Source organism: Armigeres subalbatus, chromosome 3 (assembly GCF_024139115.2).
Source record: "Armigeres subalbatus isolate Guangzhou_Male chromosome 3, GZ_Asu_2, whole genome shotgun sequence".
NCBI classification, from domain to species: Eukaryota; Metazoa; Arthropoda; class Insecta; order Diptera; family Culicidae; genus Armigeres; species Armigeres subalbatus.
This window is the reverse complement of record NC_085141.1, coordinates 380,420,523-380,448,120: the sequence shown is the minus strand read 5'-3', so window position 1 is coordinate 380,448,120 and position 27,598 is coordinate 380,420,523. Positions and strand designations below refer to the sequence as shown.

Genomic DNA, 27,598 nt, shown 5'->3' with positions numbered 1-27,598 from the left:
GAAAGCTCTAGGATCTCTCAAAATTGAGATCCTCTCCAAAGGCACTCATTTCAAATTGGTTGTTTTGCATTTGACTTTGCAAAGCATGCCGGTTGTCCAGTTTGTTAATCTTCTTCGCTAGATTGGGGTTCGATTTTGTTGGTGAAAATTTTGTACGCTTGTAATTGTAAATTTGAATGTTTCTAAACCAGTACAGCGGAAATGGAAAATACGTCCGATAGAAGCATCGACGTGCGTCGTGAATCTAATGATGAAAAATCGCTTATTTCGGCCAATGCATCGGAAGACGATTATATCAACCCAAAACAGGATAAGTACTATCAAGACGCGAAGAACTACTGGTCTACTATTGCACCGACCGTCGACGGAATGCTGGGAGGTTTCGGAAGCATCTCTTTCACGGACATCCGTGGGTCAGATCAGTTTCTGAAGAACGTGTTCAAACTGAAGCCAGCGCCCGGTCGAGTGCAAGCTTTGGATTGTGGGGCCGGAATTGGACGGATCAGCAAAAACCTGCTGATGAGCTGGTTCGAACGGGTGGACCTTGTGGAACAGGACCCACAGTTCTGCGAAACGGCCCAAAGTGAGCTGAGTAGTACCGGAAAGCTGGGCACCGTATACAATATCGGACTGCAGGATTTCCGCCCGGAGGAGAAAAAGTACGACGTTATTTGGTCCCAGTGGGTGTTGGGCCATTTGACCGATACCGATATCGTGGAGTTTTTCTTTCGCTGCACCAAAGCGTTGAAGAAAAATGGCATGATGGTGATTAAGGAAAATTTCACCAATGCAGACAAAGTGGAGTTGGACAGGCAGGATTCGTCGGTAACGAGACCGCTGCCGATGATGAAACAACTGTTGACGAAAGGAAATTTACGAGTGGTCAAAGAACAGAGACAGAAGGACTTCCCGAAAGGTTTGTATCCGGTGTATATAATTGCTGTAAGGCCGATAATAAATAGCTGAAAGCAATCCTTTTAGCGGTAGGCAGGGCATAATGAATACGTCATTTTTTCCTCAATACAGTCAACTCTCTACATCTCGATATCTTTCCTATCTCGATGATTTTCTCGGTCCTTTCAATCTACATACATTTGGACTTTCTGCATCTCGATAACCTCCCTATCTCGATGTGTTCTGGTCATATTTATTTTAGGATTCTCCTTTCCTATAATATGTCAATAATGTGTAGGCTACTAGACCATCTTTGGACTATAACAACATTTCTTTTGTTATTTTTTCATAGCAACGCGCCTTATTCAATCAAAGTACCCATTTCTTGATCTCTCCTTATCTCGAAAGGTCCATTCAATATCGACATGTAGAGAGACAACTGTATAAGTTTTCTTCTAAGCGTAAATCACAAGTTTTTACACTGTTATACAAACTCAGTATCTCGTACTTGAAACATGATGTTTCTTTTATCAATACTTTATTTAAATTTTGATTTCTTTGCATTTAAAACATTTAAAAAAAATACTTGTAGATATGTATTAAAATCGATGTAAAATTGTCATTTTCATTGTGCCCTGCCCGTTTCCGTCTTGAAAGTTATTCACTTGAGAAAAGGAGTCCTATTTCGGATATTAACAAAAAGTAAAGTATATTCCATATAGAATCAGTTTATTCCACATTGTGCTTTATACATTTGGATGAATATATCGCGCCAAAATTTCAATGTGTCTCTGAGTACCGCCATGAGGAGGTGTTCAATATTCAGTAGGAAGCAATAGAGGAGCGATTTTCACCACAGTGAAATTGAGAGTCGTTTGCAGCAAAATGTCTACTGACTTCTAGCAATAAGCTGACATGAAGGACGAAGTTTTTGAGTGGCACTGATGCGTCCCATTGAATATTTTTCTGTTTAAAATCTTTTGATTAACGATCGTTACATTTCTTTGCTGCTTCTTCGGTACACATAAAACTGTTTTGGTTGCGGATATCACTTAGGTAATAGTAACGAATTTGACCCCTGCCATGTTGATCTGTATTATAATATGTAATTGCATCTGTTGGGCGACTATCTCCTGTATAGTTAGTTATTAGCAGTTTTCAACTTTATTTAATGGATTTGTTGCGCAGTACAACTATAGTGGAATACATAGCTCAGCAAATTCATAGTTCAGTATGTTTATTTTAGAGCGTACCAATCGTTCGATACCAACAATTTTCGCCAATCTATGGATTCCACTATCTGTATTGTGTGCAGCATCATTTACATTTTTGTTCGATAAATTGCACTTAAATTATATTATTTTTCCGCTGACCTATTTACAAAGTTGATACAGTCGAACAGGGACTTCCATTGACAAATTAACGGCAAATCTCTAGAAAAATGAAGCAAAACACACATCGTGAAAGTTTTATTGAACCAATGGTGAAGATTTATAATCGATCATAGACCCGAGAAGTAGAGGAAAGAAACAAAAAATCTACCATTTTAAATGAACTTCTTACAGGAGCGTACCGAAGTTGATAAAAGGAAGCAAACACAACCAGCGTGTGTGGCAGGTTTTGAAATTATGTATTCCTGGAAAATGTGCATCAGAACTACCGGATGACAAGCTAAAACAGCGTCTTGCGGAGTACGGGGAAGTAAATCGCGTGGTCCGGGAAAAATCCCCCACAAACTTAAGTTTGGACCATATGTTCACCGGAGTGAGAGGTGTGTATATGTGAAGAAAGAAATTCCTGAGGAAAAACCCTGGAAGTGTCGAATTGGAAGGGGAATGTATTCTACCAGGATTTGAAAAACAAATGCTTTTGGTGCCGAGCAGAAGGTCATCGGAAGGTTGCGTGTCCACAAAAGAAGAAAGGAAATCAGGGACCGTGGAAATCATACTCCGGGGTCGTTATCGGCTTCGAACCAGCATCCGGTCAAACATCAACGGAAGGAACGAAGAATGATGTCATCGGAGTGCCAGATGTAGATGATTTGGACACTGGCACAACGGAACGAACGGAAACAATCGAAATACCCGATTCGATGGTGGAACGTGAGAAGCTAGTGGAAACAATGATGTTCAAACAATGACAAGCTGTTGTTGTTGTTTGATGTCATACACTTTTGCCATGGGGGTGGTGTGTTGATTGCTGTTAATAAACGTCTGAATCCCTCTATTGATTCTGCTCCAATTAATACCCCGGCATTGAAGAAATATTCTCAAAACTGAAATCAAACTACCAAACGACTGTTTTCACAGGCCAGCAATGATTATCGTTTATACAATCGCCAATCGCCTACTTTATCGCCGCCATGTACGTCGTAGACGTCGTACTCAGCAAAACCTTCGCTCAAATCCAAAGCAATTTTGGTCGTTTGTGAACACTAAGAGAAACGAGGAAGGACTACCGGTTGAAATTGTTCTAGGAGATTGTCAAGCTAGCACGTGTTTGGATAAATGCAATCTCTTAGCTGACAAATTCAGAAGCGTTTTCTGGGACACATCTGCCTCTGAAAATCAGGTCAAAACAGCCTTGCAGAATGTTCCCAATGATGTATTCAACTTCGACGCGCTTTACAATAACTCCGGAACAAGTTAGACTAGCCATTGAGAAACTAAAATTTTCCTACGCCTCAGGACCAGATGGGATCTCTCCAAGTATATTAAAAAATGTGCTCAATCAATTCAATCTATCCCTGAAGCAAGGCATTTTCCCCGAAGAATGGAAATTTTCATACCGATTCCGGAAATTTTGTTCCCGATTCATAAAAAAGGCGACAAACGAAATGCAGAAAACTACCGTGGGATCACTTCTCTTTGCCCGTGTTCAAAAGTATTTGAGATGCTTGTCAACATCGCGCTATTTCCAGCATGTATAGCATACATATCTCTCTAACATGGCTTTCATCCGAAGAGATCTATCTTTACGAACCTTGTACCGTTCATTTCGCCATGTTTACGAAGCATGGAACATGGAGCTCAAGTCGACGTCGTAAATACCGATTTATATTCGTATCACTTCACTAACACTTCCGGTGTCCCACAAGGCAGCAACTTAAGACCTTTGCTGTTTACTTTGTTCTTGAACGACGTTGCACTTGTCCTCCCGCCACAGTTTTGTACGTTCTATGCTGATGGTGTAAAAATGTACGCCGTAGTACGCTCTGTTACTGACTGTATGCATCTCCAGAATCTAGTCAGTACCTTTGAGAACTGGTGCTCCACTAATTCTCTAACGATAAGTGCGCAAAAATGTAGCGTCATCACATACCATCGCAACAAGAATCCAAAAAACAGTGTCCAGAATCTGGGGATTACCCTCGATGCTGGTCTTACATTCAAGCAGCATTATTCGGACATCATCGCTAGAGCTAATAGACAGTTGGGATTTATGTTTAAAATTGCCGGAGAATTCCGTGATCTATTGTGTCTGAAAGCATTATATTGCGCGCTCGTTAGATCCATACTAGAATTTGGCATGATTGTGTGGTGTCCTTTTCACTCTGTTTGGATCGTAAGACTGGAATCTGTGCAACGAAAATTCGTGCGCTACGCCCTACGGTTTCTCCCATGGAATAACCCGGAAACTCTTCCTCCATATGCCGACCGGTGTCGACTGTTAGGCCTCGATACCCTCGAAAACAGGCGCGTTATGGCGCAGGCGACTTTCTCCGCCAATGTTTTGAATGGAGACATCGACAGTCCTGCAATACTGGGTCAACTCGGAATCTACGCTCCAGCACGGACTCTCCGCTCTAGGAATTTCCTTCATCTTGAGTTTCATTCCGTCAACTATGGGATATATGATCCGATCCGATCTATCTACATTCAAGAACGGAATTCAACATGAAATACTGGTTCGAGATCAAGCATATTGAATATCACTGGCCTCCTCTTTGATGTTGTTATCTAAGTAGTTTTGTATCCAGTTGTAGATTTTACCTAATTTTATAAGCTAATTTGTAACGTTTTTATGGCATGTTATTTTTGTAAAAAGCTATGGGGTTTTTGCGCCTTTACGAACTCGGCAAAATGTGGCTGGTTCTAGCAGACTTTTCCCCATCACACATTACTTCATTAAGACTACAAAAGTCAGATGAAAAAGATAAATAAATACAAATATACAAATACAAAACCCTGATTAATCCACCTAGCGGTGAAGTGTTTAGGAGATGGTAATTTCCCGGATATGTGGCAGATCCAGAAACTGGTGCTGCTGCCGAAACCAGGAAAACCGCCGGGGAATCCAGCATCGTATAGGCCCATATTTCTGCTGGAGAAGCAGATCCTGGAAAGGGTTGTCCTTAATAGGTTTACACAGTTCACGGAGGGTGAGACTGGCTTCGACTTACTTCGGATTCCGTAAAGGCAGATCGACTGTGGATGCAATCAGGACAGTCATTGAAGATGCAGAGAGGGCGTCCAAGAAGAAGAGAAGCGGCAATCGGTTCTGCGCGGTAGTGACGATTGACGTCAAAAACGCGTTCAATAGTGCCAGCTGGGAGGCCATCGCCGCGGATGCAGATAACCATCGGAGGGCACGACATCCCGTCGGTGCGGAGACATCTAGGTGTGATGATTGATGACCGGTTGAACTTCAACACCCACGTGGACTATTCCTGTGAAAAGGCGGCTAAAATGATCAGTGCGTTAGCAAGGATCATGCCGAACGTCGGCGGTCCGAAAGGCAGCAGTAGGCGTCTTCTTGCGACAGTGTCATCCTCGATACTAAGGTACGGAGTTCCAGCCTGGGGAGCTGCGCTCAAGACGAAACGTAACCGGAGGAAGCTGAATAGCGTGTTTCGTCTAATGGCCATTTAAGTCGCGAGTGTGTACCGAACTATTTCGTCGGAGGCAGTTTGCGTTATCGCAGGGATGATTCCAATCTGCATAACCCTAGCAGAGGATATCGAGTGCTACCAACGGAGGGATACCAGAAATGTGAGGAAGGCGGTGAGACTGGACTCTATGGTGAAGTGGCAGCAGGAGCAATCAGCTCATCCCCAATGTGTCGTCGTGGGTGAACAGGGAGCATGGTGAGGTGAACTTTTACCTTACACAGTTCCTGTCCGGACACGGTTGTTTCCGCCAATATTTGCACCGGTGTGACCATGCGTCATCGCCATTCTGCCCGGCGTGTATTAACGTAGAAGAGACTCCAGAGCACGAGATATTCGACTTCCCGAGATTTGCGGAGGCATGTAGAAGAATGCCTGCCGTAAGGGCGGACAACATCGCAGAGCGAATGTGTCGCGATGAAGGTACGTGGAATGCGGTAACCAGAGTCGTGACGCAAATACTGTCAGATATGCAGCGTCGATGGAGAAGGGACCAGCAAGTAAGCGTTGGTTTGGAGGGAAATCCAGCACAGTGAGCAGTGTTTGGTCTCGAGTCGTCGGGGCGCCAGCGAACCGGAAGTCTTCTGCCAACCGGAATCGTCGGACCGACCTCGACCGACTCGAACCTCAAGCCTGCTGAAGAAAAAAGAAATAAGAAGGAAGTGCTTCGGGTATGTAGGGCACCGCCCGTGCGGACGTCATCCACCATCGGAACTGTCGGACCACCTCTGCAACCCGAAGACGAAGTCGGCGCAATGCGCGAAAGCGTCCCCTGCGATAGCCGCCGGCAGTGTGGAAGTTCCTTCACCGGAACTAGTGGACCACCCTCGACGCCGGGGGAAATCAGGAGGATTCGAGTGAGGATGTTTGTGGCACGACCGCCGAGGGATCGAGACAAAGTAGCAGTGGATCTCAGCAAGCCAGTCGGAGAACTAGTCTAAGCTAGGGGCCCGAATTTTAGAAGAAGTGCATGGGCACAGCCCCCCTACAAAACGCTCATTAGACCGGTAGTCTTCTACGGACACGAACACAACGATCCGACGGGTACAAGAAGGCGCAGTCCATACGCAGCAAGCAAGGTAAACCAATCAGGTGGAAGCCGACCGTGGAACCTTGGACCGAGCTGAATGGAGAATACTTTTATGTCCTTTTATGTCCAGTGACCCGGTGAAAATGGTTCTCGACAACGATCCGACGGGCACAAGAAGGCGAGGTGCGCAGCTGGCAAGGTGGAAGATGACTTGCGGACCCTCCGTAGATTGCGTGTTTGGCGACGTGTAGCCATGGACCGAGCCGAATGGAGAAGACTCTTATATACCGCACAGGCCACTTCGGCCTTAGTCTGAATAAATGAAATGAATGAATTTTATGTCCTGCAAAGGCAACTTAGGCCTTAGTCTGATTTCAAAGTGGACTGTTTGTTGTACTATTTTAACAAAATACAGAATAATAAAACAATTTCACGCTTGACTTACATCTTATGCTTAGCTGCCTAGGAACCTTTACTGATCCATTATTTAGTTTTCTCTTAATACCACTTGAAATTGCTACAGACCTTACTGGTCGGTTTAAATTTAAACGTCCACGAACCAAGTATTCAAACAATATTTGATCATTCTATGCAAATATGTCAGCGAAAAAATATCAATCGTGGATTCGAAGCCATTCTCATTTGCACAATTTGCTATAATTTGCTGTGCTTACAACTAATTGAAGGGATCAATGAGTATGTAGAGGATAATGAGAGTGATAAACATGCCTGAACGGAACACCAACTGATAATCCTAAATAGATCTTAATGCGCTGTTTGTAATTGCTGCAATAATTATTTTCAGTCAATAAAAAACGTATGATTTCAATTACATTTTTTTTTTCAAAATATACTGGTAAGGAACACAATTGAACAAATATGTTATTATAAATAGAATGTTAAAGCATTTCAATGGTCTAGAAACTATAGTCAGAGATAACTTTCCCTAATAACAAAAAATGAACTCACTCACTAAAACTATAAAAAAAAAAACATAAAAATATAACAACCGAAACATTGCACCATATTTACAACACTATTCGAGAGATAGCTGAAATCTATCGAAAACTAGAAACGAAAATCGCGAGAACGATATAGACACCGTAACACAGATTTTACAGCACTTTCCTACTAAGCCTAACGATAATAATTATTTATTCCTTTGTTCACCCGATCGTGGAAATAGCAGAATCCTACTTATCATGATAAACTGTGAATATAATGAGCCGTAATCTTTCCAGCCGACTAGCAGTTATATCTTTTGTTTCTTTGCTATACAATTCGTGAGTGTCGTTGCCTATCAAGCCAATTTTTTCAATGCGCACGCGTGTGAAACTTTTCCTGCATTCAAGCACCTTAAAACCAATTCAGTACCTTCCGTACTGCTGCCGAAAAAAGCAATCGAAACCTAATGGAACCAAAAATCGTAACATTTCCGTCGTCTATTATTCTGCCGAGCATATTTTTGTTGTGTGCAGTTGTGCTGTGGTAATGGCCGATGATGATGACAAGAGAGAAGAGTTAACTAGGAAGAGGGGTAGTAATATCAAATGAGTACTTCAGTTTCACCTTGGCGCTGGATCTACTTTGGTATTAAGCCTCGCGCTTTCGGGAAGGTCGCAGCACTGGCGGGTGGTGCTTTCTTAGTCGTGGTTGACCCGGAATGTGCGCCAAACGTGGGTGCTGCCGACATACCGCGGTTGTAGACCGATGATCGCGCGCGACTGGCACCAATCCCAATTGCACCACCACCAGCACCACCGCCGCCAACACTACTGCTACTGCTGCTAGGGGGAATCCCGTTGGAAACGGCACCAATCGCGTTGTTCACGCTCCCGGAAGATCCTTCCGCTGCCACGTTACGACGGGTTATTCTATCCAGTCGTTGCTTCATCATGCTAGCGTAATTGGACTGATCGGTGATGTCAATGTCGTCCTCGGTTTGCATGGCTTCGGCCAAAACCGCTTGCAGTGACGCCGATACCTTTGGATTGGAATACTCGTAGGTTGTACGAAGAGGCATGTCCAGTTCGTAGCTCAAAATGTTTTCACCCTAAAAAGAGAATATATTTCTGCATTCTAAGACAGATAGATGACTACTCTGAAACCTACCTTATACCGTACAGCATCCGAATCATTGGATTTAATCATATGCAGTGCATATTCGGACATCGGACGTCTCCGGTTCACGTCGGCTACCGGTCGTGGTACCATCTGATGGTTACTCAAGATCATATTGCTGTTCAGATACCACTCTTCTGCTTCGTCATCATACTTGGCCTGCGTGTACAGCCGAGATTTGACTTCAGCCGGAACAAAGTTGTCGATTATCAACAGCAAACGCTTCAGTTCCTTGATCAGTTCGTTTTGAGTCATTTCCAGCTCACGACGATCTCGATTGTGCTCGTCTCTCGTGTCTTGCAATTCCTGCTTCAGCGCCATACATTTTGCATAGCATTTCTTCAACTTGCGTGTCTTCAGCTCCACTTCCTGCTGGAGAGAAGTGAAGGTTTCACGAATTTCCATAGTGGATTCTTCATGCAGTTCCAGCTGCTGTTGCATCTCGATTTCACGCTTCTTACGTTCAGCAATCTCTGCCATCTTTTTCTCCAACTCCATCTGTCGTTCTGTATAAGTGTCCAAAATGTTTTTTCCACCTTTAACCAACTGATTTTCTAACTCCTGTAGTTTACCAGCTAAAGAGGCGGTTAATTCTTGTTCCTTTACCAAGGCTTCCTGGGCTTTGGCATCCAGCTCGCTGAAGTCTTGTTCGTTTTCTTTTTCATCTTCTTCTTCCTCGGCTTCTGAATCAGATTTCTCATCCGACTCTTCCAAACTTTCGTCCCGCTTAATAGTCTTTTGCTTTATCTTTTTAACCTTTGGAACGGGTTTCTCACGGTGTTGACGTTCGGTTATAAGCTTTCGTAAACGCGCAATCTCCTCCTGATACTCGCGCAATTTCGTATCCTGAGGATCTTCGTTCATAACCGGTTTGTTCTCAATGGTCTTCGCTCGATGCGCATATCTCAGTGTGGTCAACGTTTCATTGTAGTTAAACTCCGAAGGACCAATATTTGCGATCATGATGGTTTTAGAATTTCCTCCCAGAGAATCTTGCAACAAGCGAGTCAGCTTTGAATCGCGATATGGAATGTGGGGTGACTTCTCCGCCAAAGCGGAAATCACATTTCCCAGAGACGACAGGGCACGATTGATCTTACTTGCCTCTTTCAATCGTTCCGCCGTCGCGCCGGTCTTCGATTGACGCTCGCTACCCGCCAAATCGATCAGGTTCAGTTTTCCAACTTTGACGAGCGTTGAACCGACTTCGCACATTTCGATCTTGATCAGGAAAATTGCATGCGATCTGGAGCTGTGCTCGTTCATGTTGGTAAAACCTACCGTGCGATTTTTGTTTCCCATGTACATCACATGGATCATGTCGTCAACGCTCTTGCAAAGCACGGAGTGCAGATTTGGGACTACGATTCCTCCTTCACGTTCGCGCAGTTCCAGGGGCGTTGTGGAGTTAGGTTTAAGCAAATCTCGCAATTCCTCCATGTAGATTTCGAGATAGGAAACCGCCACCAAGAAGTTCATGTTCTGAGATCGATTGATGTGCGCCCATATTTGCTCGAACGCACGGGGAATGATACCACGTTGTTCGGGGTCGTTCTTGATACCTTCCATTGTGTGTGTCTTGCCGGTGCCGGTTTGGCCATAGGCAAAAACGCACCCATTGAAACCTTCCAGTACGGAGTAGACAAGGGGACGGACAACCTCATCATACACCTGCTGCTGTGTAGAGCTGGAATGAAAGAAGGATGAGTATGTTGATACAACAGAGGTTCAGGAATCGGCGGAATCGCATTTTTTTTCAAAACAATTCATTACTTATTGAATTTAATAACATTTTCGGTGAATATTTGCTTTAACCTTCTGGAACTCGCTTCATCCTGAATCGCTCACGCAGTCCCGCTGCTGTAGAGACCAATGAGCAGGTTTTGCCTTTCTCGTATTTATACAAAGTATACGTAAAGGCTATATGTTCGCTCCAAAAACGAAAATTTTATAGGAGTCCCGGAGACCCATAGTGTTATATACCGATCGACTCAGCTCGACAAATTGAGGTGATGTCTGTGTGTGCGTGTGTGTGTGTATGTGTGTGCGCAAAATAATCTCACTCATTTTTCAGGCACTTATCCTTGACCGATTTGCTCGCAACAAAATGCCTTCGACGCGGAATCTTGTCCCATTGTTTCGTATTGAAAATTGGCCCAATCGGACTATGGGCTTCGGAATTATGGCCAAAATATATTTGTTTATAAGAAAAATTCTCACTCACTTTTTGGGTATTTGGTATTTGGTATTCTGAGCATTTTTTTAATTTGAGAGGGTTCGAAAAAAATCCTCTAATTTTTTTCTTCGGGTGGAGTGGGGTTGGGTGGGGGGGTTGTTTATGTCCACCCCCCCCCCCCCTCGCGTGACTACGCCACTGAGCTTGACAATGATATTTCAAATGTCAAAATGAAAACTAAAAATTTAAATATTTGATGATTTTTTATTTTAGGTTTAGAAGAATGAGGTTGACGTTATCATAATGTTTTGAAAATAAACTCCGTAGAATTTCTTTTTTTAGTACAAACATGGTTCACATTTTTTTTAGCATGGCAAATGTTGGGTAAAGCGTACCATTGGTACTTCGCGTACCTGAAGGAATAAAATAGACCCCATCTTGCGGTCCTTAGCCTCTTACCCAGCAACCCCTATCCCTACCTCCCCGTGGTGCTGGCCGGGATACGAGCAACCTTAGGGAAGATCGGGTAACCAACCCCGATGGGAACTATGGTCGGATGCTGACAGGAGGGGGAGGGGTTTGCTCCTCTCCGGAGGTGCAAATCTTACTGAGCGTCTGTTCTCCATGTCAGGATCGGCTCACAACAGCCTCTGTTCTCCATGTCAAGGGCGACTGATCATCGTCCGAGTGCCAGCGAGGGACTCTAAGTGAAACTGTGCACCATGGTCCACCGGGATTTAGGAAGAATGGTCCTCCGGAAATTTAGGGGGTTTGGTGTCAGGCCCTGCAAGCCAGCCTTTAGAATGACATAAGCAACGAACAATTAACAAGAGAGTACGGACCGGAACCATCGGCGAAGACCACTGCAGCCAGAAAGGAACCAGCGATTGGAAACTCGGTTCGTGGAACTGCAAATCTCTCAACTTCATCGGCAGCACACGCATACTCGCCGATGTGCTCAAGAAACGTGGATTCGGCATCGTAGCGCTGCAGGAGGTTTGTTGGAAGGGATCAATGGTGCTAACGTTTTGAGGTAATCATACCATCTACCAGAGCTGCGGCAGCACGAGCTGGGAACAGCTTTCATAGTGATAGGCAATATGCAAAGGCGCGTGATCGGGCCGCGATAGCTGCCCAAGCCGCGACGTCAAAATCATCACAGGAAATTTGAACACTCAGGTTGGTAAAGAGGAGGAGTTTAGACCGAGTGACGAACGAAAACTGCCTACGACTAATTGATTTCGCCGCCTCCAAGAATATGGCCATTCGCAGCACCTACTTCCAACACAGCCTCCCGTATCGGTACACCTGGAGATCACCACTTCAGACAGAATCACAAATCAACTACGTTCTGATTGATGGACGGCACTTCTCCGACATTATTGACGTCAGGACATATCGTGGCGCTAACATCGACTCTGACCACTATCTGGTGATGGTTAAACTGCGTCCAAAACTATCCGTCATCAACAATGTTCGGTACCGACGACCGCCGCGGTACGACCTAGAGCGACTGAAGCAACCTGATGTCGCCACTGCATACGCGCCGCATCTCGAGGCAGCGTTGTCGGAAGAGGGTGAGCTCGATGGGGCCCCTCTTGAGGACTGCTGGAATACAGTCAAAGCAGCCATTAACGACGCAGCGGAGCACAATGTCGGATATGTGGGACGAAGTTGATGGAACGATTTGTTCGACGCAGAGTGCAGACAGATTCTGGAGGAGAAGGACGTATCGCGGCGGTCGCGCTGCAGCAAGATACCCGGCAGAACATGGAACGTTATAGACGGAAGCGGAGACAGCAGAGAAAAGGCTTCGTGCCGCGAGCCGAAATGTGCACGGATAAGGATGGGAGCATCTTGACGGACGAACGTGTGGTGATCGAAAAGTGGAAGCAGCACTACGAGAAACATTTGAATGGCGCTGAGAGTAAGGCAGTGAAAGGGAGGTTGGCATGTTAAAGGACAATTTCACAGAACATTGTACGATGATTAAATGAACTTTTATATAGTTTTCGGCTGATTTATTAGGCGGGTGCCCCGTGGAATTTGACAACATTTATTTTTCCCCATACTAAGCTGGGCCAGTCTAATGCCCCATCTACAAGAAAAGCGACAAGCTGGAGTGTAAGAACTTTCGAGCGATTACCATCCTTAATGCCGCCTACAAAGTGATATCCCAGATCATCTTCCGACGTCTGTCACCATTAGTGAATGAGTTCGAGAAGTTATCAAGCTGGCTTCGTTGACGGCCGCTCGACAATGGACCAGATCTTTACTGTACGGCAAATCCTTCAAAAATGCCGTGAATACCAGGTCCCAACGCACCATCTGTTCGTTGATTTCAAGGCGGCATACGACAGTATAGACCGCGTAGAGCTATGAAAAATTGAGGACGAGAACAAATTCCCTGGGAAGCCTACCAGGCTGATCAAAGCAACGGTGGATGATGTTCAAAACTGTGGGAAGATTTCGGGCGAACACTCCAGTTTGTTCGAATCGCGCCGGGGACTAAGACAAGGTGATGGATTTTCATGCCTGTTGTTCAACATTGCGCTGGAAGGTGTCATGCGGAGAGCTGGGTGGAACAGCCGGGGTACGATTTTCAGCAGATCCAGTCAATTTATTTGTTTCGCGGATGACATGGACATTGTCGGCCGAACATTTGCAAAGGTGGTGAATGCGACAAAGACCAACAGACCAAAGACAAAGTACATGCTTGTGGGTGGGACCGAGCGCGGAGCACAGCGAGCGAGGTGGTCAGACCAGGTGCAAAACGACTTGGCGACCGTGGGGCGCATTCAAGGATGGAGAGATGCGGCCTCGAATCGTGTATTGTGGCGTCAAATTGTTGATTCAGTGTTATCTGTTTAGATGTAAACTAAATACATGAAAAATGAAATCGACAGCAGAGCAGTAGTGGAGGCTTTTGTCCCACTGAAGAAGGAGACGGCGAGGATAGGCTTAACCATTAACTCTACCAAGGCAAAGTACATGGTGGCAGCTAGAGATAGAGGAAGACCTAGTTTTGTTGGTGCTAAGGTAGTGCTTGATGGGGATGTGTTTGAAGTTGTTGAGGAATTTGTTTACCTTGGAACGCTTGTGACATGTGACAATTGCTGCTGCGAATAGGGCCTTTTGCGGATTACGTAACCAGCTTAGGCAACATGCAGACGGAAACGGAATTTGCTCTATACAAAACTCTGATTCTACCAGTGGTCCTTTACGGACATGAAGCATGGACGTTAAAAGAAACGGACCGGAAAGCTTTCAGGGAAAAGTGCTGCGTACAATACTCGGAGGAAAACTAGAAAATTGTGTGTGGTGCAGACGCATGAATCATGAGCTGTATCAAGTATACAAAGAAGAAAATATTGTGAATCGTATAAAATACGGCAGACTTCAGTGGGCTGGTCACTTGTTGCGAATGTTGGAAGAATAGCGAAAACAATATTCAACAGAGAACCAGATAGGGACCGGCGAACTTCGTGGAAGGCCACGAACAAGCTGACTGCACGCGGTGGAATCGGACCTGGGGACCCTGAACGTTCGGGGAAACTGGAGGAACATCGCCCAAGACCGACAATTATGGAGCTCTACAATACGCCAGGCATAGGTGTATCGACGCTGTATCCAACCAGGTATCCAGGTAGGTACCTCATTCCCTCCTCTGGCAAAACCTCATCCAAAAAATCTTGATTATTACCCAGTGCAGCAGTAGCCAGTGTGCCTCACAAGTGTGTTTTAAACCCTTTTCAAGCAGCGATCAACTCCAGGAGCTTTGTTGTTTTTTATTCGGCCGGTGGTATTCTATGCTATGTATTCCACTTTCGATTGCATTTACTTATATGTAATAGCTTATAAGGAAGACGACGGCTATGTTTTATTATTGTCAGAGGGGTTTTTGTTGACCAAATTTTATGAAATCTGACCACAATATTCTTTGATATGCAAAGAATGTTTAGGCTTATAACGTCGTTCTAGTACCTAGTCATTGAAACATTTTCAATCAAATGTCAAAATGTCTTAAATTATTAAAACATATATTCCCTTTGGTATAGGCTTTCAAATTCAAATGATGTGGTGTATCTATATATATTTTATAACATTATTAAATCAGACCATATTGAATGTTGCAGGTGAGATGCACACAAGGGAAACTGAAAAAAATACTGAAAAATACGCCATATCTTGTGCGGGTTTTGTAGTTTTTTTTTGTGGAATGTGCCGTCTCTTTGGGAATTTTCTGGCTTGAAAAAGCCTATCTCATTTCCCTCGGATGCACCGTCCGCTATGAGTGGGTTGATCTCGTTGTAGGAGTAGGTACTCTACCGAACAGGAGTAGATACCGTAGCCGAATTGGACAAGAGTACTTCACCGACAGAGCTTAAATCTGGGGATATGTCACGTGATCGCCGTGAGTTAAACTAGTCAACAACATCACAAATGTCCTATTTGAGTAGGTAATAAATAACGAAATTCTGAATTCGAAAGATAATATAGAAAGTTAAGCGAGAACCAAAATTTGTTTCTTTGTGACCATAATAACAGCTCGCTATCCCCTGACGATTGTTACAACTTGAGAACTTATGCATGAGATGATAATCTTTTGAGTGTATGCAATACATACAAGAATTGTAATAGATTTGATTCCAATTTAGATTCCCTATAATCGACAAACAAGCTGAAATCACATAAATGGTCAAAACCAGTGAAAGCAAGGTTTGACTAGGTTCGGGCAAGGCCCCATTTATTTTTGTTCCAGCAGCTTTTTCCCAGTAAAAGACTCTTCAGCCAGACAAAGCAACAGAGGACGATCCGGAATGATTAGCACTCGAGTTCATCCCAACCGATATTGTTTATGAAGCTTTCACTCACGGACATCGGATTCGCAACGAATCGGCGTATTTTCGTAAACGAAAATTTGGGTCTAGCTGCACGTGAGCTCCGTATGAAGGCTTTAGAGATGAAGAGGAAAGGAGAGTTATTCGCTGTCTACACAAGGATGGGGATCGTATACGTCAAAAAACCCGTCAACGCTCAAGAGAAACCGATCATCACGGAGAGCGATCTGGTTGTACTTCAACCTAATCCTAAAAAGTTCTTGTTTATTCCCACTCTCCCATCCTTGTTATCCTATGAATCCCCCCCTGAAAGTCAAAACGATGTTGCTGCTGCTGCTGTTGGGGATGTCATTGATAGGTGATGCTGTATGCTGTTGAACCGTCGAGCCATATTTAGTACTAGATTTGCGTTGCACCTTCAGAAAAAAATTGAAATTATGGAAATATTATTTTTAGTATATAAATTTACATTAGTGCTCTTCACATTTTTCCTTTCGATTGCTATGACTTTCAATCATCCTTATGGCTAGTGATGTAGTCAGAAGTGCCTCTACGAATTAGTGTTTGCCTGGGACCGTAATGAGAAGTGCGTTGATTAAAAACAAACTGTCGGTATGTTGTGTAAACATTCAGAGTATTTGTGCCCGTAATTTTTGCAAGTTAGACGAATTACGACAAATATCCCAATCAAGTGCTGTTGATCTCATATGTGTCACTGAAACCTGGCTGAACGAAAAAATCGATGACGCAGTACTGGAAATTGATGGATATTATGCAATTAGGCATGACAGAATGGGGAGATTAGGAGGTGGTATCTTAATCTTCATTAAAAAAGGCATACAGTGTAGTCTCTTAGAGAAATCGACTGCGACCCCAGGTGGTTCATATACAGAATACATCTTTGTTGAATTAGTTATAGGGAACGTAAAGCTATTATATGTCTACAATCCACCCGAAGTGAACTACGTCGAATCAATAGACTGTTTGATGACAAATTATGGAACACACTACAACGATATTTTTCTTGTTGGTGATTTCAACACGAATTTACTGAACCACAGCTTACCTAAGCGTGCACAACTCATTTCAACGCTCAGTATTCATAATATGTATAGTCTTGGTTCCGAGCCAACTTTTTTCCACAGAAATGGTTCGTCACAACTAGACTTATGCTTTCTAACTCCAGAGAACGTGTTCTAAAATTCAATCAAATTGATGTTCCATGCTTTTCAAATCATGACCTGATTTTCGCTTCGCTCGATATTGACATGGTTCATGTACCCAATAAATAGAATTTCGTGATTACCGTTCCATGGATGTACACGGTCTTACTCATGACTTCAATTCCTTAAACTGGTCAAACTACTATCGTTCCAATGATCCTAATGCATTGCTTAACTTTTTCAATTGCTGCCTTGTTGATTTACATGATAAATATGTTCCTGTACGATCGGTAGTATATACCAGACAATAACCATAATCTCTGGTTTAACAATACGATAGGGAAACTGATTGCAGATCGCGATTTAGCCTTATGAGAATTGTTTTGCATTTGAATTTGCACTACTTTAGAATCCAATCAATATTAATAGCTGACCTTTTCAAATTCAAAGACCATCACTTCCATTTGACGTGCACCATATTGTGATTGTAAAACTAATAAAATAAAAAAAAAATCTCCGCGGCCCAGATTTGAATAACGATCCATCGCTTGAAAGTCCTGCATCTTACCATGACTCCATCTCACACTTCGAAAATCCTTGTGCAGAAAGCAGAACAGTTGATACAAACTGTCATCTATTTTTAGAACTATCAATATTGATCATCTTTCATCTCTGAATTCAACAACGTATCACTTCCAAATTCAATGAAGACATTATTGGTGCTGATCAAAGTGCCAACCATTTCAACTCCCATAGAAAAGAACTTTGATCAATAGTGTTGATATTTTGGAATTGTCTATATTTAAGACACTTTCGAAATGTGTGACATCACTCCAAACTCAAAGGAATATCACTATCAATCATAGTGATTGTAAAGTTGGACACTCAATAGAAAGAACATTTAAATTGAGCGTGTTGATTATTTACCGCGAAGCAGTGGAAGTATTCTAAAAGCGATACTGATTTTAGATTATTCAACGTTAGGAACCTCTGCCGGTAAATCACGCCACGTTGCGCGCCAAGCTTCATACAGGTGTGTAGGAAAGCTTGGTAAGCAATTTTAAATTATAAAAGAGCCAGCGCCACGCGGCTCGGTCTCTCTTTCTTCTGTTAGTGTAGTGTCAGGTAGTTTAAATTGTTGTTCCGGTTAAGAATAGATGTAAATGTGTAAAAGTGATAATTAAGTTTTTTAAAAATTATTCCCGGATGACAACATTCCTTACTGGCGCAGCCGGTAGGATAGTGTAAAAGCTAGTTGTGTTAGGAAACAAAACAGTTTTCAGAGTGATTTGCCGTGACCAGAGATTAGATTCAGGTCATGCTTAGTAGGTAACAGTTGAAGAAAATCAACGCAGCAGCGACACCGATGAAGGGAACGACGACGAGCGATCCGCCACTCATCGCACACCTACCACATCGATGCTACCACGCATCTTAACGTAAGTTGAATTTCTTTTTAATATCTCTTACAAGTGAAAAACAATGCCAGACTCCCGTGCAATGGAAATTGAGCAGCTCAAGCAGCAGATCGCTGAGCTTACTAATTTGGTTAGAGGTAACTCGAATACATATCAAGTACCCGACCCCATAAAACAGTTATCGGAGTTCTCCGGTAACAAAAATGAATTAACTATGTGGCTCGACGAAGTCGACCAGTTGTACAACACATTTAAAGTCAAGGGACAAAACGGTGCCCTGACTCAATGAACGCCTACTATATACAGGCAATTAAGAACAAAATCAAAGGCGATGCGCGCCAAATTTTATGCGTGAATGGAAATCCCGCCACCATTCCAGACATCAAGAAAGTGCTTTTACAGCACTACGGCGATCAGCGAGATATCGCCACCAACATCAACATGTTATTCAACACTAGAAAGGGTGATAAAACTCACCAGAGGTTTTACAATGAAATAAAAGATCTTGAAAGTAGAATTAAATCCAATTTGCAACTCAACCCCCTTTCTTCAACCGAACTACTAGAAAAAATCGTTATAACAAAATACCTTGACAATATCCAAGAACCCTTAGCAAGCATCATTAGGAGTACCAATCCAAGTAATCTTGAAGAGGCTTTTCATTCGGTAACCATTAATCAAAACGCTGAAACGCGTAGACCATTTCATAAAATCAAACCCCCCACTTTCAACAGTAACGGTAATCATAGTTCAAGTAATACCAAACCAAACTCTGCTCCACTCCAGAAATTTAAACCCATCAGCAAGTTTACACAAAAACCCGCATCGTCCCACACAAACCGTAAGATTGAAATGAATTCCAATTTAGTGCAATCGGATGACGAGTCCGATGACGATGAACACGACGACGGCAACGCTGTCGGCGAAGAACATGATCCCGAACAACAGATAGACGAACTAAATTTTCAGATGGTCAGGCTAAAGAGAAAACAAACTTAGATTTCATTCCCTATTTGCGTATACCTACTACGAAAGGTTTTCTAAACATTCTTGTAGATACCGGAGCAAATAAGTCATACATCGACCCTCAACATGTAAAGTCAGCAAAAAAAGTAGAACGTCCGGCTTTAGTGACTAATAAGAACGGCAAGTTTTTGATTAAACATGTGGTAAACGCCAATCTTTTGTCAGAATCGTTTGGTGATAGTCTCCCGTATTACGTTTTTAAATTTCACACTTTCTTCGATGGCTTGATAGGCTATGAAAATTTGTCTAAAATGAACGCGATTATCGATACAAAAAAGCATCAACTTAAAGTAGGAACAAAAATTTATCAATTTTCTAAATATTTTCCCACATCCTTGAATTCTCACTAAACCAAAGAAAACTTAGTTAAAGTTTGTACCACGGCGAATGGAACCTTTTTGATCAAGAATGAGTTAAACCTCACTTGCGGCGTAGTTCTACAACCAGGACTCTACGAGGCACAGAACAATGAAGCCTTAGTCCACGTAGCATTCAATAAACCCAATATGGAATATAGCTTAATTCCTTTTCAAAATGATTATTTTATCATGGAGAACAACAATCACGTAGCCCAATCAAAATTGAAATTGAACTTTCCCTCTGAGCATCTTAATGATGAGGAGATAAAGCTTTTGGCAAAAACTCTCAAACCGTATAAGAGTGTATTCTTCCACGAAAGTGAAAAGTTAAGTTTCACTCATGATGTGAAACATAACATTCATACGACTGATGAAAAACCGATTCATCAGAAAACCTACAAGTATCCTTATCACCTTAGGGAAGAAGTATCGGCCCAAATTGATAAACTACTTGATGCAGGTATTATTAGGGAATCTTCATCCCAATGGACGTCTCCCATATGGGTAGTGCCAAAAAAGTCTGACAATTCTGGAGAAAAGAAATACCGAATCGTCGTAGACTATAGAAAATTGAATGAGAAGACACCCGCTGACAGGTATCCAATACCTGAAATAAGCGAAATTTTGGACAGACTGGGAAAAGCACAGTATTTTTCCGTTCCTGACTTGGCCAGTGGATTCCACCAAATCGAAGTGGATCCCAAAGATGTACCTAAAACCGCTTTTAATGTCGACCACGGTGAATCCGAATTCGTGCGTATGCCGTTTGGGCCCCCGCGACTTTCCAAAGATTAATGGATTCGGTTCTTAGGAAATACATTGGAGTAAGATGCTTTGTATATATGGATGATATAATCATCTTCTCCACATCTTTGCAATCGCATTTACAAGACATTGCAAAAGTGTTGCAAACTCTGAAAGAAGCAAACCTTAAAATTCAATGCGACAAGTCAGAGTTCTTAAGGAAGGAAGTTGAATTCCTTGGTCATCTTGTAACAAGAGAAGGAGTTCGACCTAATCCCCGAAAGGTAGAAGCTGTGAAGAATTGGCCTCTTCCCAGAACGCCTAAAGAATTGAAATCGTTTTAGGAACAGTTGGTTATTATAGACGGTTCATTCAACATTTTGCACATATTGCAAAACCACTTACTTCAAAATTGCGAGGCAATGCCAAATCTTTCGAAATCACACCTGATTTCGAACAAGCGTTCAACAAATTGAAAGATATTATGACCACCGACCTTCTATTATCTCACCCAGATTTCACCAAGCCATTCATCCTAACTACAGATGCCTCTAATGTGGCAATTGGAGCAGTCTTAGCTCAATCTGTTGACGGAAAGGAACGGCCTATTGCATTTCTTTCAAGAACACTGTCGAAAGCCGAAGAAAACTATTCAGCTACGGCAAAAGAACTTTTGGGTATATATTTTGCTACGAAAACTTTTCGATCATATCTATATGGAAAAGAATTCACAATATATACTGATCACGAACCTCTTACCAAAGAACTTAAACTTACAGATGCGACCGGAAGAGTCACTAGACAACGGTTGTATCTCGAACAGTTTGACTTCAAGATGGTCTATAAGAAGGGAAAACAGAACGTTGTTGCAGATGGACTCTCCAGAATTCAAAACCCGGAACTAAATCTGCAAGAACTGAAAAATGAATGCTTCGAAAATAATATAAGCTATGGACCGCACATTATCAATAAATATAAAAATCAATTGATAATCAAAATTTCCGACGATAACAGAAAAAGTCCTCATTTGAGATGTACCATATTCCCTGGTCAAACTAGACATGTTTTTTATAGAAAGGAATACACAGATGCAGATCTTCTACAAGTACTAAAAGCCTACCTAGATCCCGGAGCGGTTAATGGAATATTTGCCCCAATAGAAGTGGTAAACAGCTGCAAAAAACTGATTGAACAAAATTTAAAAAAGGTTAAAGTAGAATTCTCTAATATTAAACTGCCCGATTTAGTCTCGTTTCAGGACCAACAGGAGTTCATTAAAAAATGTCACAATTTCAACCACCGAGGATACAAGCTGACCTACGGCGAAATACAAAAATCAGTTTATTTCCCAGGCATGCTTGGAAAAGTTAAAGCCTTCATAAGCAATTGTGAAGATTGTAAATTTTCCAAGTACGAGAAAACCATTTAAAATTCCCATATCCAGAAGAATTTACGAGAAACCATTCGAAAATGTGTATATAGACGTTTATGTCAAGGACACCGAAAAATTTATCACACTCGTAGATTCTTTTTCAAAATTCGCTCAGATCTATAAAATAATTCACGAAACCGCTGATGAGCTGATAGAAACTTTGGCAGAATATTTTAAAACATTTGGACTTCCTAAAATGATCACTTGCGATCAGGCAAAAAGCTTTCATAACGCAAAATTCAAGAACTTTAGAAAAATCACAATATTTCACTTCATTTTGCCAGCTGCAGTAATAGCAATGGAATCGTGGAACGTTTCCATAACACATTGTTAGAAATGTACTTGGCAAATAGAAGAAAAGTAGAACACTTAACTTTGTATGAGGGACTTGCCCTCATCACAGCAATTTACAACGAGTCAAAACACTCGACGACGAATTTGACTCCACGACAAATAATATTTGGAAATTCGACATCTCTAAATTTAGACGAAATAAACCTAGCAAAACAGCAGACTATACAAACCGCTAGAGATCACATTAAAATTTCAGCAGACAATCATAATGCAAAGTTGCCCACTATGGATTACGATAATTTCAAAAAATTGACTAGACCAACGATATTAGTTAAAGGCAAAGCTAAACCTTCACCTGGAAGCCATCGCTATAGACTAATTGAGATAAAAACACAGACGGACAAGACCGTAACCGACGAAAAAGACATAAAAACTCACAAGAAACATACAAAGACTTAAGTCCAATTATTCAAAATTATTTACAGACTTTGTCTATGGACAACAACAGTACGGACGGACCTCCTGATACACGACCTAAACAAGAATCCTTTGGCAATCATATCTCTTGGACCAGCTCGTATCAGTAATGACTACATCAGATTAGTTCACCGGATCAACCTTAACTTAATAAGCAGAACCGTTCAGGATTTAAATGACCAAGCTCAGGATAGAATGGGTAATCAAAGTCTAATGAGTTCTTTAGTTAAAACCAAAATTGTAAAATTGAACTTAACTTTCAAGAAATTACAACCCTCTAGAGTTAGAAGATGGGAATCGTTAGGGAAATTTTGGAAATACATCTCTGGGAGTCCTGATGCAGAGGACTTGAGAATTATAAACAAAACTTCGAACTCACTTATAGATCAGAATGATAAACAGATCAATATTAATCATATTTTTGAAAATAGAATCAATAATATTTCAAATTACATATTAACTATGATGCATAGTATGGATTCATTAACTTCAAGGACTTTAACTGGTTTCGATATAGTAAATTTCTTGTTTAATATTGACGAACTCATTAAACAGCTAGAATACATAGAAGAAGCTATAGATTTGGCCAGGCGCAATATACCGAGCAGCCGAATCATCAGTTTGGCGGAGCTGGAAGCAGTACAGTACAAGCAGTTCCTAGTGCACCAGGGTCTGGAAACAACTCTTGTAGAAAACGTTCTGGATATCGCTAGCGCTTATATTATCTACAACAAAGACACTATCGTATACATCCTTAAAGTACCCCGAGTCAAGAATGCGGAATATACCTTGAACTACGTTGAATCAGTAATTTCAAACAATACCAGGATTTTCCTGACCTCCCACTATTATTTGAACGGTCCAACATTATACAGTACCAAATCCCCATGTCCTAAATACAGGGACATTCATATATGCCCCACGTCACAATTGGAGCCCGCGACTGAGTGCATCCAACAAATCATGAAAGGTGAAACAGCACAATGCCCTATGGAGAAAGTCTACAAAGGCAACATCATCAGAAAAGTGGATGACGGTAGCATTATCATCAATAACGCGGATATTCAATTAGCATCCAACTGCTCAAATCAACAACGGGAATTGAAAGGATCATTCCTTATACAGTTTTCGAGTTGTATGCTAAAACTAAACGGGGAAGAGTATAGCAACAGCAACATAGAAATTCCAGTAAAACCGTTTATACCAACAATAGGAGTAAAGGTAAATTCAACCGTCATCATAAACCGCATTCCTTTAGAGTACTTGCAGGAACTTCATCTGGAACAGCGCAAACACATCAAACATCTCAACCTGACAACGGAAAACCTCCACTGGAACATACATTTACTCGGATGGCTATCCTTCGGCGGAATATCGACAGTTTCTGTACTTCTAATAGCCATTTTTGCAGTTTATATAATCAAATCACTCATCCCACAAAGGACAACGTTGGTTATCTCTGAAGACGCGAATCCAAAAGACGAGATGAAAAGGAGCAAGTTTCCGGACATACCATTCATACCACAGGAATGAATCAAAACCATGGATCAATACGCTGAGGACAGCTTTTCTTCAAAGGGAGGAGCCGTTAGGAACCTCTGCCGGTAAATCACGCCACGTTGCGCGCCAAGCTTCATACAGGTGTGTAGGAAAGCTTGGTAAGCAATTTTAAATTATAAAAGAGCCAGCGCCACGCGGCTCGGTCTCTCTTTCTTCTGTTAGTGTAGTGTCAGGTAGTTTAAATTGTTGTTCCGGTTAAGAATAGATGTAAATGTGTAAAAGTGATAATTAAGTTTTTTAAAAATTATTCCCGGATGACAACATTCCTTACTCAAAGTCCTTCGTAATCGCGTAACTACTCAAATTCGTGAAGCAAAAACCTCGTTTTATGAATCAAAAATTAATACTCGATTACCTTCTAAAGAACTATGGAGAAGATTAAAAAAACTTTGGTGTAGGCAAGACCGCCAAAACATCAATTATACAGTTTGAAAAATGAAATTAATTAAATAACTTTACAAAAGATACCATTGAATCACGTATTATAAATATTTCCAACCGCCAGTCAGTAACAGAACCGTTTTATTTCAATCAGATTGATGATTTAGATGTCATTAGCGCATTATACCACATGAAATCTAATGCCATTGGACTGGATAAAGTACCATTAAAATTTTTGATACTCATTAGTCCACTTATTTTGAAACCTACTACACATTCATTTAACTGCATTGTTACCACCAGTGTCTTTCCAAATGAATGGAAAAAGTCTAAAGTTTTACCTCTTAAGAAGAAAAGTCATCTCAACACTCTCTAAAATTTGCGACCAAAAAGTATTCTTTTTGCTCTATCAAAAGTCTTTGAGCGCATAATAAAAAATCAAATCAGTAAGTTTAACAATCGGGAGAACTTATTGATTCTCCATCAATCTGGATATCGGCTCAAACACAGCACTAGTCTTAATTTATCAACAAGAAATATAGCGTGATTGCACCAGCCGAAATGTTTGCTGTTTTTTTCAGTTTGGAATAAACATATTTTTGTGCACCTATGCTTGTATTTTTTATGCCTTACCTCCAGTCGTACACCGCATCGTAGGTGAACATTTTCTTATTTTCCCGTGATGTTTCATTGCAGTTCAATATCTCGATAACGCCTCGGCTGGGAAAAACATCGACCACACGCTGGAAATTGCCCGCCTGTTCCTTGTTGTTGAGCGGACGACAGCGTACCACCACCTGTACGCACTCGTTTTTCGCGCCCTGTAAAAAAAAGAATAAATCAGCATTTTGCAGGCAGCGAAATAAATTCTGAACCAAATAAACATTATATCGACTGACCAAGTGAGGATTTCAAACAAAAGGTTAACTTTTCATAACTTATTTGAATCCTTCAATACGGACATAAATATAGTCGATGACACATTATTTTCAAGTGGAAAATAGATTAATATGTGATAAGTAAGAGCATTCCTGTAAACAAGCGTCCTGGGGGATTGAATATGCGGCACCAGGTATATCAAGTCTAATAAGAATTAATAGCCTCGTAGTTCGTTTAAACTAAGCTCTACACCGTAGATGTTTAGAGGAATTTTATAACGAAAAGGATCTACTAATCCATTTAAATTAGTTGAAAGGGTATAGTAAATTAATGATGTACAAATATGAGAGAAAGAAAGTATTTAAAAAATAGTTTTCAAACTAACTTGAAAAACAAAAATAATACCTAGGACAACAAAAAGGATTATGTAGCTATTATAATATAATATCATTCTGTTACTCGAGCTACACTGCGCAGCACTGCTTCGTATTACTATACTGTACAAATTGGAAAAGGGACGTACATGTTACATTACGACATACAAGTTTTTCATTTCTGTTTTAAAGATTTGGATGAAAACTATTCGGTAACAGTAATAGTTTTGGAGTATACATCACTTTGCAGGGGTTGCATTATACAACACTCATTAAATATTTACCTGAGTGGCTTTAGGTTTTGCACAGAACGAGTATAAGATTCTGTTAATTTTAGTAGTTGACGTCATTTTTTGATTTTAAACATAAAATCCATAAAATCAGATCACAGCAGTTTGTTGCCCCCCTACGATGTGCTCTACATTCCGCTAGAAGCAGCATCAAATAATTGGCAATGCCATCCGGTACGATAGCCATCGCACCTGCCATATAAACGATTCACTTTCATTATTCAGCTCCCCATACCAGATTGATGTATGGCTCGCGGTTCCAGTCGATTGAACCCCGTTTCTACACCTGATGGAAGTGAAATAAGTTTCGAAATTCGAGATAATGCACGTAGGCGCGCGGTAAAGCCTTCAAAGAAATATTGTTGTGCAATTTTCTTTCGCCGTATCAGCTAGCTATCATCTTTTTTTTCCCGTGCCCGTCATCACGATGAAAATACCTGCTTCTCTCATTTTTCCACTTGACTCTTTTGGTTCGGCTGCTGTATGCCCAGACATTGAGGAGTCTCAAGGCTGCCGAAAATCAAACTTACCGCGGCGCTCTTCTGCTTGGTGCTCCGATTCATGCTCCAATCTGGCCAGATTTACACCACTTTACACCAAAACACTGGTTTGGATGAAAATTTTCCGGAATTTTCGACAATTTTCACGGAAAACAGCACATCCTGATGACTAGACTCGCACTTTTGTTTGGATTATCGATTCAGCTGGTTTCCAACGCAAAACAACACAGCAGAATAATGACGGACAAGTGAGTGATCGTGATAGAGCCGAGCGGCAGACAGCGAGCGCACCCACCCACCCACTCACTGCTTGTTGATGGGATTTGGGTGGGATAGTGACTTTTCAGTCTCACTCCTCACTCTCCAATCGGTGAGTGCACGATGTGCTCAGGATGCTTGATCACGCTAATAATTTCTGTGTAAGTATTTATGACAATCAATGTGTCTCGAGAAATATTTTTTTCAAATGTTTGTTCAATAATGAATTGCACCCATTCAATGATAAATGTACAAACCTCTGTAATAATTATGACATAATATAATATTTTTTCAAAAAGTTTAAGATTTTTATACTGATGTACTGATGTTTAATGGATTGGCAGATAAAAGTGAGGTTAAGAAGGATCATCACTGTTTCTTGTATTTAAAATAGAAGAAAATGTTTGATAATAAAAAACCCTGCTTTGATTCTTACAATACAAGTGATAAGAGAGCGTAAATTTTGATTCCAGTTTTGAAATTTTTCGAAACC

The 27,598-nt window shown here is 41.6% G+C and overlaps 2 protein-coding genes across 2 annotated transcripts; one reads left to right on the top strand and one right to left on the bottom strand.

Annotated features, from left to right (window-relative positions):
• The first annotated feature begins 58 nt into the window (after positions 1–58).
• LOC134226630 (N-terminal Xaa-Pro-Lys N-methyltransferase 1-A) lies at positions 59–23,065 on the top strand. Its single transcript, XM_062707516.1, has 2 exons — positions 59–916; positions 22,872–23,065. The coding sequence occupies exons 1-2, from the start codon at positions 202–204 to the stop codon at positions 22,910–22,912; spliced, it is 756 nt and encodes a 251-aa protein (XP_062563500.1). The 5' UTR covers positions 59–201; the 3' UTR covers positions 22,913–23,065.
• LOC134226629 (kinesin-like protein Klp68D) lies at positions 1,607–27,097 on the bottom strand. Its single transcript, XM_062707515.1, has 4 exons — positions 26,878–27,097; positions 25,438–25,625; positions 8,925–10,620; positions 1,607–8,865 (listed from the first exon to the last, which is right to left on the bottom strand). Exons 1-4 carry the CDS (start codon positions 26,908–26,910, stop codon positions 8,395–8,397), a joined length of 2,388 nt encoding a protein of 795 aa, XP_062563499.1. The 5' UTR covers positions 26,911–27,097; the 3' UTR covers positions 1,607–8,394.
• Positions 27,098–27,598: the final 501 nt, after the last annotated feature.